Source organism: Poecilia reticulata, linkage group LG13 (genome assembly GCF_000633615.1).
Source record: "Poecilia reticulata strain Guanapo linkage group LG13, Guppy_female_1.0+MT, whole genome shotgun sequence".
In the NCBI taxonomy this organism is placed as follows: Eukaryota; Metazoa; Chordata; class Actinopteri; order Cyprinodontiformes; family Poeciliidae; genus Poecilia; species Poecilia reticulata.
In genome coordinates, this window is record NC_024343.1 from 23,593,831 (window position 1) to 23,610,677 (window position 16,847).

General features: G+C 41.2%; 1 protein-coding gene across 1 annotated transcript in view; it reads left to right on the forward strand.

The window, feature by feature from the left end:
• The first annotated feature begins 1,459 nt into the window (after positions 1 to 1,459).
• Positions 1,460 to 16,847, forward strand: part of gjd1b (gap junction protein delta 1b) — a 28,062-nt gene continuing 12,674 nt past the window's right edge. The window contains exon 1 of the mRNA XM_008426119.2: positions 1,460 to 2,874. Within this exon, the coding sequence (XP_008424341.1) occupies positions 2,804 to 2,874 (71 nt within the window). The 5' untranslated portion in view covers positions 1,460 to 2,803. The remainder of the gene's footprint in view (positions 2,875 to 16,847) is intronic.

The window sequence follows — 16,847 nt, forward strand, 5'->3', positions numbered from 1 at the left end:
ACAAGATGTACCGTTGCTAATAGCACTTAATTTGGCAGTAAATATAATAGAGCTGCCATGTGTTGTGTAGACTTGTGTTTTCTGTGGTCTTTAAGTCATTGATGTTTCTTCAGGGTTCATTCCTGAATTTGAGCCCCAGAATCTGTTCTAGCATGCTGCTGTTTCATTAGTTTATTCCCCATTTCATACCTAGGTAAAACCTAAATTACTCACACCAATGGTAGATGTGAAATGAAAAACATTTTTATTGAACCAAGAAGTTGGTTTCTGATAGAAAGGCGGAGGTTTTCTTTAAAAGATAATAAACAATTTGAAAGGAGTATTCATTTCTAAAATAATCATTGATTAGTCAAATTCAAATATTTTTGGATTATTTCTTGAACACAACTGCATCACATAAATTAAACCCTTCTTATAGGTTTGATCAGATTTTTGCATGTTTCTACTTGTATGCTGGTCTTTGGTGAAAAGCTATTTGAGGTTGGAAGTCCTCCCTGTCATAACTCGAATTATTAATATAGCTTCCTCCAAAGAAACTCAAATCAGAAAACTGAGTCAGAAAAAACATGCTGGTAAAATTATAAAATGACCTACAACTGCTTAAGATATAAATTATTCCGAGATTAAGCATAATTTAACTGTTACGTATGAGTTTTCTTTTTTTTGTTTGTCAAACGTTTTCGCAAATTATGAAGATAAATATTCAGAAAAATGCTCCAGTCTCTTGGTTTCAGATCAAAAACATTCAAATGTTAAAAACTAATAATATAGAAGGACTCTGATGGAAATAAGCCTCCAAATTTCTTAACAAAACCAGCAACTAAAATACCAGTAAAGTTGCAGTTTAAGATCTTTATTGTTTTCTATTTGTTTCTCTTTTATTTCAGAAAGTGCTGAGGCCAAAAATGTGTTATTTTGTTACAATTTGTGTGATGAAGTAGCTGCCTAAAAAAATCAGCCTTTGTCACCACTGTTGTTTTTAATCAAATGTATTCTAGCTAAACTCGGTTTTTGCCGGGCCTAGTTTTATCTGTTCAGATAGTAGGAGCCTACATATCGGTTTTCTTTAGAAGCTACATCTATTTTGAACAGAAAAGGACAGAAACGCGTATTGTGGCCTCAACTGATGTGGACAGTATGACTTTGTGCAAAGTGCTCGCTATGTAATGACTTTTTATTGACTAAAAGTCATTACATTGTTATATTAATTGGCAGACTGACTTAATGTATTCATGCATGACTGTTTTTTCCTGCATAATTTACGCTCATTTTAATGACTGCCACTAACTAACTTTTCATGGTGTACACACACGCACACGCACGCACACACACACACACACACACACACACACACACCCTGATTCCTTCACGTTCTGACTCTGTCACACACTCCCTCAGTATCCTTGCATAGCCTCGGCACAGCGCTGCCTCTCACGGCTCCGTGTGAATGAGAGTGCGTGAGTAAGCAGCAATGATCGGCCTGTCACTTCCAGCAGGTGCTCGGTATGCAAAGCAAAGAGGATGACAAAACCATAGATGGAGGGAGCAGGGAAACTGTTTGCTACGAGAGAGAGGAGCAAAAAAAAAACAAACGTTGTTTTGTGCTGTTGATGGTGGTGGAGCAGAGACAGATAAAGAGGATAGAGAGGGGAAGAGGAGGGGGGATAAACATGGTGATGGAGAGGGAGAGAGAGGGGGGAGGAGCAGAGAAATGATTCCTCTCTAATCCTCTAGACACACGCTCGGTCTGGCTGCCTCCTGGCTCAGAGAGGAAGAGGGAGACGGAAGCAGGTGAAGGCGAACGGAGAGAAACCAAGAGGGGGAAAAGGAGGGGGAGAAAAAGCAAGATGAAGGAAAGAGAAGAAAGCAGAACTGCCTCTCTGCACGCTGCGCGCTGAGACGGGAGGGGAGAGCCAGAGAAGCATGCAAGGCTCTGAGTGTGAGGAAGGAGCCTGAGGAGGAACACGATGCTTGAGTCCTGCTGTTCCTGAACCAAACCGGGAGAGTACGAAGGCGCAACAGGAGGGAGGGCGAACAGGAGGGAAACCCTTGAGGAAAGAAATAGAATAAAGCGCGAGATACAAGAGAAGCCCGGGGAAAGAAACGCGACGGAGAGAATGGAGGAGAGAATCACAAGCAAAGGAGCAGATCCTCCGGCAGCCCAGCTCACATGAACGCGTGGAGCCGAGCCTGACCAAACTTACTACTACAAGATGCTGTCAAAGAGCGAGCGTGAAAGGGCGGAGTGTCGGTGATGGATGTCCGCCTGCACGCACCGCCGCCGCTTCTTCCAACTGAGCAGGAGTAGATGAAAGCCGCGCTCTCCTCGGATCCAGGTGTGTGTGAGGGAACATATGGCCAGGCAGATGTTAAGGAAGTGAACGGAGACCAGGAGTCGCCAGAGCAGAAGCAGAGAGGAAAAGAGGGGGGTTCGGGGGGAGGGGGGAGACACACTCACGTGTAAAGTGAGTTGGCAGCGGATTACATAGATATTGGGACTGTGTGTGTGTGTGTTTGTGTGCGTGTGCGACTCGCACCGTCCTACCAACTAGGAGCGGGGAAGAGCTGCAAGAGTGTGTGTTTCCGAAGAAAGGCAGAACACAAGTGATGTGTCGCTGACTTTTCAGGCTCCTTCACACCTGGAGATCCACCACCGGAAGCCACTCGCTACCTCATCTCTGCACAACAAGTGGACTTTGAGCACTTTTATCACCAGCGCTGCTTGTTCTCCCGCTGGCTGGGAAGCCCACTGGGGTGTCACTCCTGATTTCCTCGGCCCAGTGGATGCCTTCTAGCTCTGACCATGGGAGAATGGACCATCCTAGAGCGCCTCCTGGAGGCTGCTGTGCAGCAGCACTCTACTATGATTGGAAGGTGAGTGGTTAGCAGAGCACCAGGTACGAGTGTGGCCTTCAAAATGAACCAGTCTGATTTCTATCACAATGTGAGTTACAGAGAACGAGTCATTCCTTGGTGCTGGTCAGTGATTCCTGGTTCAGAGTCTCTAATTGTGGCTTTAGCCTCGTTAAATCCCCCAAGTGACTTGATGGGATGTTTTATGCGTCCGTAAGAGACAGTATTAGTCCACAGACAGGCTCTGAATGTCCGGGGACACAGAGCAGTGTGAAGACATCTCCTCTGAGACGCTCAACGCGCCTGATTTCGCACGTTTCATTTCTCATAGCGAAAGCTCTGTGTGTTTTCCATCTGGTTCCTCAGCAGCTTTCGAAGCCTCCGTGTTGAACATGCATCTTGTCACAGTTTATTAGAGCATCCATCCCAACCCCCACCTTTTTTTCCCCCCAGTTTATCAAATGAAGTCATTTTCTGGAGCTAAAAAAATGAGTCAATGCACGGTCACTGCAGTTATGATTTATGCATCCTGCTACATGCAGGAGATGTCTTGTATTTTAGTCTGTATAAATCGTTCCGGCAATTATTCATGAACGTTTTAGCTTCAGAGGAAAATCCACCAAGTTAATATAATGAAACTGTTACACTGAGCAAATGACTTACTGCACAAGTTGTTTTAAGGACGTCTATGACACCACAGGTTCAGCTTAAGTTCACAAGAAGCTGACTTTGTAGTTTAAATCAGTTCCACCAAAGCCACTGACTTCCTCTGGTTATGGGAGTTTTCAAATATACAGGATTATATTCATCCTCGGTGTGAATTCTGAGGCATGTTATGAACCTAAAGTGATTTTGAGAGTTCATGAAAGATTATTAAAACATCGGGTATGAGGCGGTTGCCAGGGGAATTTACCGACTCATTGTTTCTGCGGCTTAAATCTGTTTGATAGGAGGCCAGAGGGACCAGAGCACAGCCATGGTGTTACATTGACCAGCTTTCTCCAGCCAAGAAACTGATCAATATGTCATCTTTTGCTGCACTCTGCCAGTCAGCTGGCTTTAAGAAGATAATGGTATTCTTCCCTAACAATTCTGACAACTCTGTTGACTGGAAATATCTCCAAAGGAGAACTCTTGATCAGTTTAACAGTGTAGTAAAGCTGCAGCAAAGGCGTAACAATCATTTAGTTAAACACTACTATTAAATCTAGCAGGTGTTGTAGCTAGATGTCCAGTTAATGCGGACTGCAAACCTGCAAAATACAAAATGGTCAAGGTTCCTTCTTACTTAGAGGACGTCATATCTGGAACAGTTTACCATCAGCAATACAAATGTTGACTGATCCTAAAAATTTTAGTTCCCACGTCAAACCATGGCTGAAAGAAAAATTAACATGATGTATACCAACCTACTTTGTTATGGACAATTAGTTATCTCTTATATGCATTTTTATGTATTTGTTGTTGTAAGTAATACAGCATATGTCGTGTGTGTGTGTGTGCGTGTGTGTGCGTGTGCGATTGGAATCTTTCTTTTAAAAAGCCAGCCAAGGACTGAGTTTACAAATGAGCCTGTAGCTAGAAAACCTTCGTACAAAACAACGCTTGCTTTGTTTTTATCATGTAACTTTGTTTACTGTGCTGTCCTTGATTAAATAAGCTTGAATTGAATTTTGTATATTCAATAACATTGCTATAAAAATGATGATCATCTTGAATCAATAAGAATAACCAGATTTTCTTTGTTTATTTTTTACTAAATATAGTTAGATGTTGTTCCGTATTTTTAATTGACTTTAAAGTCAGAGCGGTGAAACCATAAAATGGAGCAGTTTTTGCTCCAGTTTTCCCACCCAATGCCAAGTCGGCAGCAGCTTGTCAGAGATGTTTCCCGTGTTGTTATGATAAATAAATGGTCAGCGTTTACTTCCACTCATTCACGGCACACTAGAAATGCACTGTTGCTCATCAACCTGGATAGTCATAATTGCTGCAGGGTCTGAGTGACAGTGAGAAAGAGGAGAGACGGAGAAGGGAGGTTGCCAAGGTCAAGAAGCTCCTGAAAATGGTGACATCTGCGAAGGATTTCAGCTGCGACGTAAAAAGGACGAGACGAGCAAGAAACGGGAGAATAAGGAGCAGATGTCAGACAGCAGAAAAGAGCGGTTATTCAGAGTGAAGTGAGGTGAAGTGAAGTAAGCAGACACACGCGTTAGTCGCCCCGTTGGTGAGAAGCCAATAGGGCCGTCTCGTCACGAGATGGTGCTGGGTGTCACGACCCGAGCAGGGCATCTGCTGCCATGAAAAATCTTCTTCACACGGATCCAGTCTGCTGTGCAGAGACGGGAAATATTTGGATACAAACTGGTAGAATTACAGAATTACAGTAATATTGTCACAAAGGCTTTCCTGTAGCATCTGTTTTGTCTGAAGTGTTGTTGTTTTTTTTGTCCTTCTATGATGAAACTAGGTTTTATTTTTCATCAAATACCCTTTTTATTGGTCCTGTATGTTACATAATTTGATGGTCTTCCTTATCAGCTGGTAGCTTTTTTACATCTTCACACAATTTTTTTAAGAGGATCCCTGAGTTGCCATCAAATTTTGACTACTCGTAATCTTCAGAAGAATGAAATTTGTCAATTTAAAAAAAAATGTATTATCACTTAACCTCCAGGTATTCAGATAGATCTTAACAAACATCTGACATTCACCAAGTCGTTGTTGTTTTTGAAGGAATCTGGACTACATTCACTCATCTTTATTTCAATACCTAAAATATTTATTCGACTAATTAAATTAAACTGATACATTCTGTATAACTTATGTGAGGTGTGAGAACAGCGACGAACAAAACTACAATGATAGTTTTAGGCTACGTTTAGTTTTTAAATGTGTTTATGCTCTTTTAAAACACAAACATTTTATTCCCTTATGGTTAAGGAGCCGTATAGAAAGGAACATGTGGCTTTATTTACTAAAATTTGATTAGTTGATACACTTCGATCACTTGGAGTGGAAATATGAAAAGGCTTGTTTTTTTTTTTTTTTTTTACTTTCGGTTGCTGTTATTTTTTAGTGAACATTCTCACGTTCCTTCAGTGGCATGCCTTCCTGGCATCTGACCTCTAATCTGGGCTGCTATCACTGACGAGGATTTCCATAAATACACATTTAAAAGACGAAAACCCATTGGATCTCCGCCCGCTCTGACTTTCAGCCGTGTGATTGGTCAGCAAGGGTGTCGTCCCATTCTGGAAGGCGCTGAACAGGTTGCTGTCCCCGAGGCGATGCCAGTGTGTGTTCTCATGAGCAAAACACAGCAGCAGCCTGTGTGTCTGAGTCATTCATCACACGCGAGTCACTCACACACACACATTAGGGTGAAGGTAAAACTCCTTTGTGTACAATGGCAGAGGGCTGCAAAGATTCCCTTCTTTGGTCATATCCCATGGAAATGTGGATGGGTTGCATTGGCTGCCTGTGTTTGGGTATTAAGCTGCCAGCAGAGATGAATCCTTTGCTGTTACAAGCAGTGGGTGAGCTGATGGACTCTCTGGTGGCTGAGGCTGTTGGTCCAGACAGCCGGTGAGGATCAACAATGATGAAGAACTCTGCCCTTAACTACTATCAACACATGATTCAGTGCCGCCTCTGCAGCTCAGCTCCCCGGGCCAAATTCCCATTTTTATGTGCTGCCACTGCTTAAACAGGGGCCATAAAAACAGGCAAGTCTAACCTCCCACTGCCTCATATTGATCTCCAGTAATGGGACAGAAAGATGGGTTTGATAGAAGATGGCCACAAGACTTAATGACACAGTCTCTAAGCCCGTCCAAAAGTACAACAGATGAGCTCCTGGGGCACACTATCCTGAATGTAAAGCAAGTGATTAAATCTCACAGTACCTGATTGACTTTTCAGTCTGTTAAAATAAAACCTGGCTGTAACAACAGTTTGAATTGTTTCAGTATTTCTTTATTCACTTGTATTTTTTGTATATATAGTTTTTTATATTGGTTCTGCTCTGTCCTCTGTACTGCTGTAACAATGTAAATTTCCCCACTGCGGGATTAATAAAGGAATATCTTATCTTAATAATTACTCTCACTGTAGCTTTCTCATTGAGAGGTCCAATGTTTCAACACTCTCAGCACTATGAAATTTGATTCACAGTCAGAATTATTTACAGGCATTCCCTCTCCAAAAACCCTGAATCAAATGAATGGTTAATGACCAGGTCTTTGCCGATTCAGGTGTATTTGAGCAGAAATGCATCCAAACGTTGCAGGAGAGTCACTGGAGTCTCAGACTGCTGAAATAGATGAGATAAAACTAGGGATTATTGTCTGACAGTTGACAGAACAAAAAGGACCTGGGTTTTAATCTATCTTTCTGCATGAAGCTGGCATGTACTCCATATCCTTTTGTAGCTTCTCTCTGGGTACTCTGGCTTCCTCCTGCAGTCCAGAAACATGCATACTTGGTTAATTGGTTTCTATAAACTTGGACTAGGAGTGTGAGTGTTTATTTGTCTTCTAATGCTGTAGATAGGGACCAACCCTGAGTGACCCTGCATGGACAGATGGATGGGTGCACAGTGTAAATTCATTTTATGACTACGTCCCATTTAAATCCTGCCATTTAACAATATTTACTTTTCTTGAAAGTGACAGAGTCTTTGACTGTGAACACTATTGTAAGGATGAAAGCATTGATTCAATACAACAATAAAGTTGTGTGCTAAAATACTGTTTTGCAATCTGTGGACAACAAAACTGGCCATAATTCTTGAAAGAAGTTGGCAGTGAGAAATGTTCTTGCGTTGTTTCTTATCAGGGAAATGGTGCAAGACTCTAGAAGGACACACTCTGATATTTTTGGCTGCTACTCTGCTACAGATTTCAAGTCGATAAAATATCTATAGATTATTTTAGCAGGATTTTCTTCCTCTGATCCTGATCTTATTCATTTAAGAATATGCATCAACCCATAAAAGTTAATAAAATCAATATCATTTAATATATACTACACTGGTCTGCACAGATATTTTATTTCCAACCTGACAAACATGTGACACATGGATAGGTACCAGAATGTTCTGAGTTGGACCAGAATGTTACTATTTATAACCAATCAATCTCCATATTAGAAATTCAACCCTTGAAAGTACATCTCAATTTTTTTATTTGTCTAATAATCACAAGCTCTGACTCTGTGTTTGTCTGCCTTTTCTGACTCTGTTTATTTTTGGCTGCCTGACACATCTTTTGTTCTCTTGTGGATTTCTGTGGAACAGAAACAGAGAACCTCCATGGCAGAAAACCAAAGTTATTTTGGCTCTGCCACACTGTTGCTGCTGATAAGTCACAGTTATGCGAGACTATGACTGCTCAACTACAGGGACATCTTTTCATTGAAAGAAAATCCAAAATAATCCCCCAGTTAGTCAAATATGGATTCCAAAAATATAAGTTTGCATATTTGGATGTTTATAATAAAGAAGGCAGCAAGTTTCTGAAGGCACTTCTGCCTTGTTTCACTCTCAGTAATAGTGAGATGTTTTCTGAGGCTCTTCTCTGTTTTTTTGTTTTTAGTTTTGAGGATTCAGACCACTGAGTTCATCTCATATTTATAGGAATCAGAAAACGCACTGCTCAGAGTGCACTGATGAACAGGGTTTTCAGACACTCTTACATGATCTGACAAAGACTTTGTTTGATGTGCACTGAAGCCCTAAAACGGCTCACGAGGGCTGGATGTGCATTTAAAATAGTTTGTGCAGCTTCACTTCATTTAAAGCAGTAAATTTAGAGTTACTAAAATAGAACAGATGATAGAAGGTTTCTGCAGACTTGTCATCATTTGCTAATAAAATCCAAATGAAGTTGAAGTTTCATAGAGCTCAATTTCACAGTCTAGTTATCTGATGATGTCTCTCAATATTCCCTTACAAAATATTCATAATGATAAAAACAAATTCCACATTTGATCAAGTTTTAACTGCACACACAAACATGAAGTGGGGTGTAATTGTGAGGTGGAAAATGATTTGAACAAATAGGAATTTGAAAGGTGTGGTGTGGATTCGGTCCCCTTATGTACTGTAAAGCCACTTTTCACTGGAGTTAAAGCTGCAGGTCTTTTGTGGTGGGTCTATACCAGCTTTGCAGATTTATCATGTGTCACAGTGTGAACAGTTTGGTGACATCTGACCAAAGCAGCTTCTTTCATATGCATGCACAAGTAAAAGTAGTTCTGTCAACAGATTCGCAGCTCCCCATGAACTGGAGCTTTAAAAATAATTTGAATTTAACTGAGTTGAATTGACTTGGATTGCTGCGGCTCCTCCAGAATAACCATGGGCCTCTTAGCTCCTTATCTGTTTGTTAAGGCTTCGTAAAGTTGCTATTGGACCATGATCTTTTTTTTCTACTTTAGGACGATAGGTTGTGAAACTCTCAAAGCTTGGTATATATAATGTTACGGAAAGGTTTTTGCCCCCCTCTTGATTCCTATTTTTTTGGCATGTTTGTCACACTTTAGTGTTTCCGATCATCAAGTCAGTTAAATGTTAGAATTTTTCTAATTCGGCTACATTGGAGGATTTTTAATCATAAATGGCTTTTTAAAGGTCATGCCACAGCATCTCAAAAGGACTCGGTCAGGACTTTGACTAGGCCACTCCAAAGTTTGTTTGCCTTTTGCCATTCGGAAGTGAACTTGGTTTCAGCTTGAGGTCGAAAGCAGATGGCCGGACATTCTCCTTGAGGATTTTTCAGTCAATGGCAGAATTCATGTTTCTATTTATTACAGCAAGTCTTCCAGGTCTGGAAGCTGCAAAGCAACGCCAGACCATCTCACTACCACCACCATATTTTACTGCTGGTATAATGTTCTTTTTCTGAAATGCAGTGTTACTTTTATGCCAGATGTAATCTTACACACACCTTCGTAAGAGTTAAACTTCAGAATGTTCCCCTGACAGCACTGGGGATCATCAAACTTTGTTCTGAAAAATCTTAATGTTACTTTTTACTCAGCAGTGGTTTTGGTCTTGGGACTCCAGGCCTCCTTGGGACTGCAGGCCATTTTTAGCCAGTCTCTTTCTAATAGAGAAGCCATGACCTCTGACCTTAACTGAGGCAAGTAAGGCCTGCAGTTCTGTGGGTGTTGTTGTGGGGTCTGTTGTAATCTTTTGGATGAATCGTCCTGGTGGCTAGAAATATTAAATGAAGGTGCATTAAACCACAGTTAAGTTTTGTTTTAACAAGGAGGAAGAGAGTAATGACAGAGCATCGTTAGATTTGCATTTTTTTAATCCTCATAAACACATTCATTTAAAAAATGCATCTTGTGTTTATATGTGTTATCTTAATATTTAAACTGGTTTGATGTCCTGAAACAATGAAGTCTGACAAACATGCAAAAAATAGGAAATCAGGAAGGGGGCAAACACTTTTTTACACCACTGTAGTTTCATAACCTAGACATATTTTAAACTTCTCCACATCTTTCTCCCTGACCCGTCTGCTGCGTACTTTCATCTTCATGATGTTGTTTGTTCACAGATGTTCTCTAAAAGACGTTGACCTTCACAGAACAGCTGCACTGATACTGAGGTTAAATTACACAAACTGCTTTTATTAATTAGCTGACTCCTGAAGGCACTTAGTTGGACTGAACTTCATTTAGGTGTATTGTAGTAAAGGGGTGTAAATACACATGCATGCCACACTTTTCAGATTTTCCAATTCTATAAAAATATACCGTTAAGCAGTGATTTGTGTTATTCTGTCACATCGGATTCCATGAAATAATGTTTCTGGAAAAATGCCTTTTCTACAGAATTTCAGCAGGAGCTAAAGCGGATGCTCACCAGTCGCTGTGGTGTTTACACGCTGCTCATTGAGCCTGTGTTTGGTGGCAGGTTACATCTCTGACATTATGTGACCTTTAGCTCAACAAGCTTTTATTTAGCCGTCCCTTGTGAAGCCCCTCATAACCCTGCACAGCCATGATGGGTGGCTGTGTTCATCCTGAGCTTGGCCTCATCTTGTGAGTGTTTGTTAGATTTCAGGAAAAGAAGAAAGGAGCTGTCATGTCTCCTCTCTTCAGGCAGATCCCCCTCCACCCAGAGAGATTGTTCAGAAGACACTGAGTGAAACATCCAACATCAGCTCATTCCATCTCTCCCTACCTCTGCTTTCTCACTTCCTCCATTCATATTGTGGCGATTCTCGATACGCTGCCGGCTGTAAAGTCACCGCTTTCTCAGCGCTGCTGTTATTAAAATGACCTCACATGTTCCATTGGGAGATTATGAGTCACCGATGGGAGGTAGATGCATGTCGCTCCTGCAGCTTCTCAGATTTTAAAACCACCATGCAGACGACACCTGCTATTAAAACTTAAGTTATGCACAGGATCTGGCAAATTCATTCTAAAACTGAGGATGAGTGTTTTATTAAAGATGCCTTATAAATGTGCTGTAGTGCTTATGTCACTGCTCAGAGTGGGATTGATCCTCTCTGGCTCCGATGCTAGACACACAAAGATCCAGGAAATGAGTCCCGGGAGCAGGAAGGAGCTGCTGTGTAGCTTTTCATGACTGAAGTATTACAGTCGGCATCCATGGGGACTGTGAGAGAAGCTGTAACTCACGAGGAGAAAGAGAGTAAACTCAAATAATTATTCAGCTAGCGCTTTAATTTCTTTCCTCATACGCTTATCTTCTTTGCTTTCATCTGTGGCCACACATTACGAGCTTAGAGTTGAGATAATATTTGGAAAAATGTGTTTTTCAGACACAGTTATGGAAAGTAAACAGTTATCCTTAAGCTCGCCTTTCATCGGCAGTAAAGTTTTGGTGTAAGCTGTGTCTGTAGTCAGATTTAGCATACAGTGACAACCACAAATCTCATATTTTATCTTTATTTTTTCTTTTTACAAATAAACGTGTGGATGAATTCAAGCATATTCAGCCCCCTTATATTATGGCATGAAACTCACTTGCCTTCTGAAGTCACCAAATTAGAAAATAAAGTCCACCCGAGTGTAAGTTAATCTGTTTTCAAGTTTTCATGTGCAAAAACATTGTATCGCTTTTATTTTTTTTAACATTCATTCCATGTTAAAGCAGTGAGATTAGGGCAGGAGATGAGGTCAGAGTTCACCTTCCAGGCCTGGGGCAGAAGCTGCTTCCAGCAGAGTGACTCAGCAGCATTTATAGGTTTACTTTTAGTCAATGTTACAATGATACTGGGAGGTGAAATTAAAACCAAATATTCGTAGAGAGCAGTAGAAAATCTGTGCTAAAATAGCGAGGCAGAACACAAGCTTATTTGAAATCAAGCTCTTGTTTGTAACATTAAAATATCTGATAATAATGGACTTTTAAATACATTTATTTTTAATATTTGAAAAAAACACCCCAACAATATCTTTAGCTGAAGCATTTTTACATTCAGACTGTATTAAGGTGATCAGAGGTTTTGGGGACTTATAATTAATAATCAATGAATTTCTGTTTCCCTGGGGTAAAATAAGACATGACTTATTTCTTTTGGCTGCGATTCTCAAGGCAACATGGTGACCTACATTCATCTTGCCAACATGCATATCAGTACAGGAGACAGAAAAACTCAGAGATCTGCACCAAAGTGTGGAATCATTAGACACTACCTGCATGCGGAGTTACTAGCTGTTTGTGATAATGTCCTACCATCACAAAAATAAACTCTCCTGGGGCTTTATGTGTTACAGTGTAAACGTTTTGGCAACAAACACTTTTCAGGTGAGTTGTATAAAAAGCTCCTCACGCCAACTGTGAGGTACAGTGGTTGATCTGTGATGCTGTGGGCCTGTTGCCCCCTGGGAACTTTTGTTATTTCTACATCATCCTCTGACTTTGTGAATAGAAAACTAAGTGCTGTTCATTTGGCAAACAGGGGTTGTAGAAAGTTTTAGCAACAGGCGTGAAAACAAATGTGTCCCTGGTGATTTTGTTTAAAGCAATCATTCCTTCCTGGTTCATTTCAACAGGGTTGCAAATATATGTGACCAGCACTGTGACAAGTCTATTTTCACTGCTGCTGGGCATCTTTCCCACAGCATGATGCCACCGCCACCATGCTTCAGCATACACATAACATTGGCGATACAAAAAATGGCCCTTCTTCTCACATATGAAAACTCTTACCACCTCTGTCAAGTGAAGCAGGATTGAGAAACGTCATCCATATTTAATTGTGCTGTTCCTGTTGCATAAAGGAAGTTTGACAACTTTCACCCGGACTGACCTCTAACTAGCTGTGTTTTTCCAAGTGAAGCACCATCTATGCGCTTCAGCATTACATAGCAGTGGAACAAAGACTCCCGCAGGGCTGTGCCAAAATCATTTTTAGAGTATAAAAGCAAGCAATTCCAACAAAACACTGTGAGGCCATATTTTAATGATGAGAAAATACTTTACAGTCAAGCCGAGCTTATAATGTACAACCAAAAAAAAAAAAGAAAAAGAGAAGCAAATGAAGTTATATAAAATATGAAGCCTAAAATAAAAACAAATAGCGTCCTTTGATCTTAATTTGGGGGAGGAAAAGAAAGCAAAGCTGTGGCTTTTGAAGTTTTTCTCACTTGGGTCCGTTTGTGTGCGCTCGTGGCAGTGAGCTTTATTTAGACAATCCGCTTTTATTACACATGACTTACAGCATTTCTGTGCAGGCTTCATAAAGCTGATGCTCCTTGCTTTGTCTGACTGATCATCTTGTTTGTCTGCTGGTGTTCAGATAAATGAGCTCCTCTTCTGTTTTGTTTTTTATTGTACTGCCTCCACACTCCTATCTTTCACTTTGAAGATTAAAAGGATGCTCGTTTGCTGCTGATTTATTCTCTGTTCCCCCGCAAATCCCATCTCGCCATCTCAACACTTAGCTGAGAGGTCTCTAATGAACAGGGGCAGAGTGTGAGAGCGGCTCAGTTCGTGGTCCGCAGCTCCTCAGTGGCAGTATCAACTTCTGCACCGTGAGATTGACTCAACTTAAAGAAGAAGCCAGGATTGCGCACACCATCACCAGCAGGACTGAAATACTGTACAAAGCCTTCTGACTCACTGCCTTCTCACACATATGCACACACACGCACGCACACACACAGGGCGCGCGCCTCTCATGACCAGATGGTTGCCCAAATATACAAACATGTGCGTAAGCGAGCGTGTAGCACGGTTACTATATATACACACACATCTCAAAGGGCCGGGACGCACACACAGACGCTCTTCCTCACACACGAATACGTGTTGCCAAAACTGTCACAGTCGCCGTTGTTCGCGGCGGAGGATCACATGGGCAACCAGAGCCGACTCTGACAATGCGTTCACACTTTTCAGCGCACGCACACACACACACACACACACACACGCACACGCACACACACACACACACGCACACGCACACACACACACACACACACACACACACACACACACACGCACACACTCCCCACACAGTCTCTTTTGCAGATTCTTCAATTAAGCCAAGTGAAGCCAAGCTTCTGGGAAGACACTTGCTCTCAGCAATATGCTGCATTCACACTACTCTCGCAGCCAATTATGACAAAAGGACTGTAGATGGTAGACAGATCAGTGATGTAAAAAGGATAAATTTAGGTTTCACAACCTGCAGAACGACAGCAGTAGGACTGGCTGCTATTTACTACAGAAACCAGATTTTTCTGTCAGATTTTTCAAATGCATGTAGTACTGAGCAGAGAATTTCAGGCTCCTTGAACTTCTTGACATTGTTTCATGTTACACCAGAAACTTTGTACTTTATTAAAAGGAAGGAAAAGCAATCACACTTTGTTGAAACACCTGTTTCTGATGCTTCTGCCCTTTAGAGACTTTTTGGCCATTCTTTGCACAACAGATCAGTCAGATCAGAAGGAGAACATCAGTTTTTAAGGCCTCCCACAGATTTAGTTGTATTCAAATCTAGACTTTGACTGGGCCATTCTAACACATGAACATGCTTTGACCGAAGCTTCGGCTGCATATTTAGGGTCGGAAGGTGAAGCTCTTCCCCAGTTTTAAGACTTTTTAAGCCTTCAGCAAGTTTTCTTCCACTGCATTGTATTCAGCTCAGAACATCTTCCCTTTTCCTGCTTGCCCACAGCATGATGATGCCACCATTGTGTTTTATACTGGAACTCGGTTGTTGTGTAGGGTCAGCATCCTGATGCTTTTGGTCTGTTACAATGACATTTTCTGGATTTCTTCTTGCTAATTCTCTATAAAAATCTGATATGTGACATGCTTAACTAATTGTTGTCCAGCCAACAGATCAGTGTTAATCTCTGCAGCTCCTCCATAGTTACCATTCTCTGCTCTCTGTGACCATCCAGTTAGGGAGATACATATGTCATGTTTGTTTTTTTTTACCCTTTCCTTTTTTAGATGATGCTCTTAACAGATCTTTGTTTCACAAAAAAGTATATTTTTCCTCTTGGGTATAAGAGTTCCCATCAATGGCTCCCCAGATGGTTTCCTGTAACAAGCCATCTGTCTTGTCAGGTAAATGTTTGGTCTACCTAAAACATTGCCTCTAATTAGCTGGCACAGACAACATGATTGTGATGCCGAATAAAAATAACCGTCCTGCACATTTCTGTTGCGTAACACCAAAACTGTCAACAAACACCGGATTTTCTTCCTCATCTAAGCTGTTTCAAGTCTTTTTGATCATTCTGCATCGACTGAAACGTGAAAACCAGGAAAAAATATGGGCAGTAAGCACCTTGCAGTAATTAGATTTTTAATTTATTCAGTCCCTGCGTTACAAATACAGAAAACTTCAATATAAATCTCTGATGGATTGAGAACCCAGTTACCCAGCAGAGTCAGAAGAGTGCAGATAGCCAAAATCTGAACAGAATAGATTAAATTATATGCAATATTCACAGTGGCTGGGACTTAACATTTTAAAGCAAATAAAAGAAGGATTTTTCTTCGGATTGAGTGTGTCTGGGATGTTCCCTGTGTGGCTTGTGTGTCATGGAAGCTCCCCGCATGTGCCAGAGCAGCTGATTTAGGCTGGAGCTTGGCACAGGAAAGATGTAGTGGGTGTGTGGGTGGGGAGCTGGCACGGGCGTGCCGACCCAAGCTCGGGATTGTCCAAAACCCGCTGATTTAATCCGGATTACAGCCATCTTTTTTTCTCTTTCTGTAGTTCCCTCCTTTGACCAATCCTCTCCCCCTCTTGCCGGAGGAATGCACCCTGTCCGTCTCTCCTGTCCGTCTCTCCTGTCCGTCTCTCCTGCTGCTTTTTCTTCTTCCACAAATCTTTCATTTCACCCAGAAAGCCAGTGCTCCTAAAGGCAGGTCCAGCCCATGCTGCAATTACCTGTAATTCACTATTTCTGTCAACACACAGGGAACAGTCCCTTAGAAAGGATGCATAAAATCCAGATTTAGATTTTATATTCCCTGCTACTTTACTGCCATACATGTTGCCAAGGTAGCTGCAGTTTCTGTGATTGTCATGGAGACCTTTGTGCACTTGTGCATTTGCGCTGTAAGGAAGAAATAAAATTAGGCCAATCCGTTCTGTCGTGAAAGAGAAAAAAAAATCTTCATCTGTTTCCAATTTCACTTGTTGGTGTAACAAACAAACAAACAAAAAAAGATGTACATTACAAAAACGGTGAAACACTTAAGCTAACAACACCAGCATGATTAAAAAGCTGATGTCTTTGTGTCTGCGCTGGAAAAGCTGATGGATAAAGTCATAAATTACAGTCAGGTTCGTTGAAACCATGTTTACAGAACAGAAGAAAAGTATGTTGTTCCTACACAGATTTATATTTAGCTCACTGCCCACTCACTGCATAAATTGTAGTAGTTTTTACAAATATACTTATTGGCGGAAGGGACATTTAGATTCCTGCACCTATGAAAACAACCAATATTTCAGTGCACTGATGAGAGCGTGGTG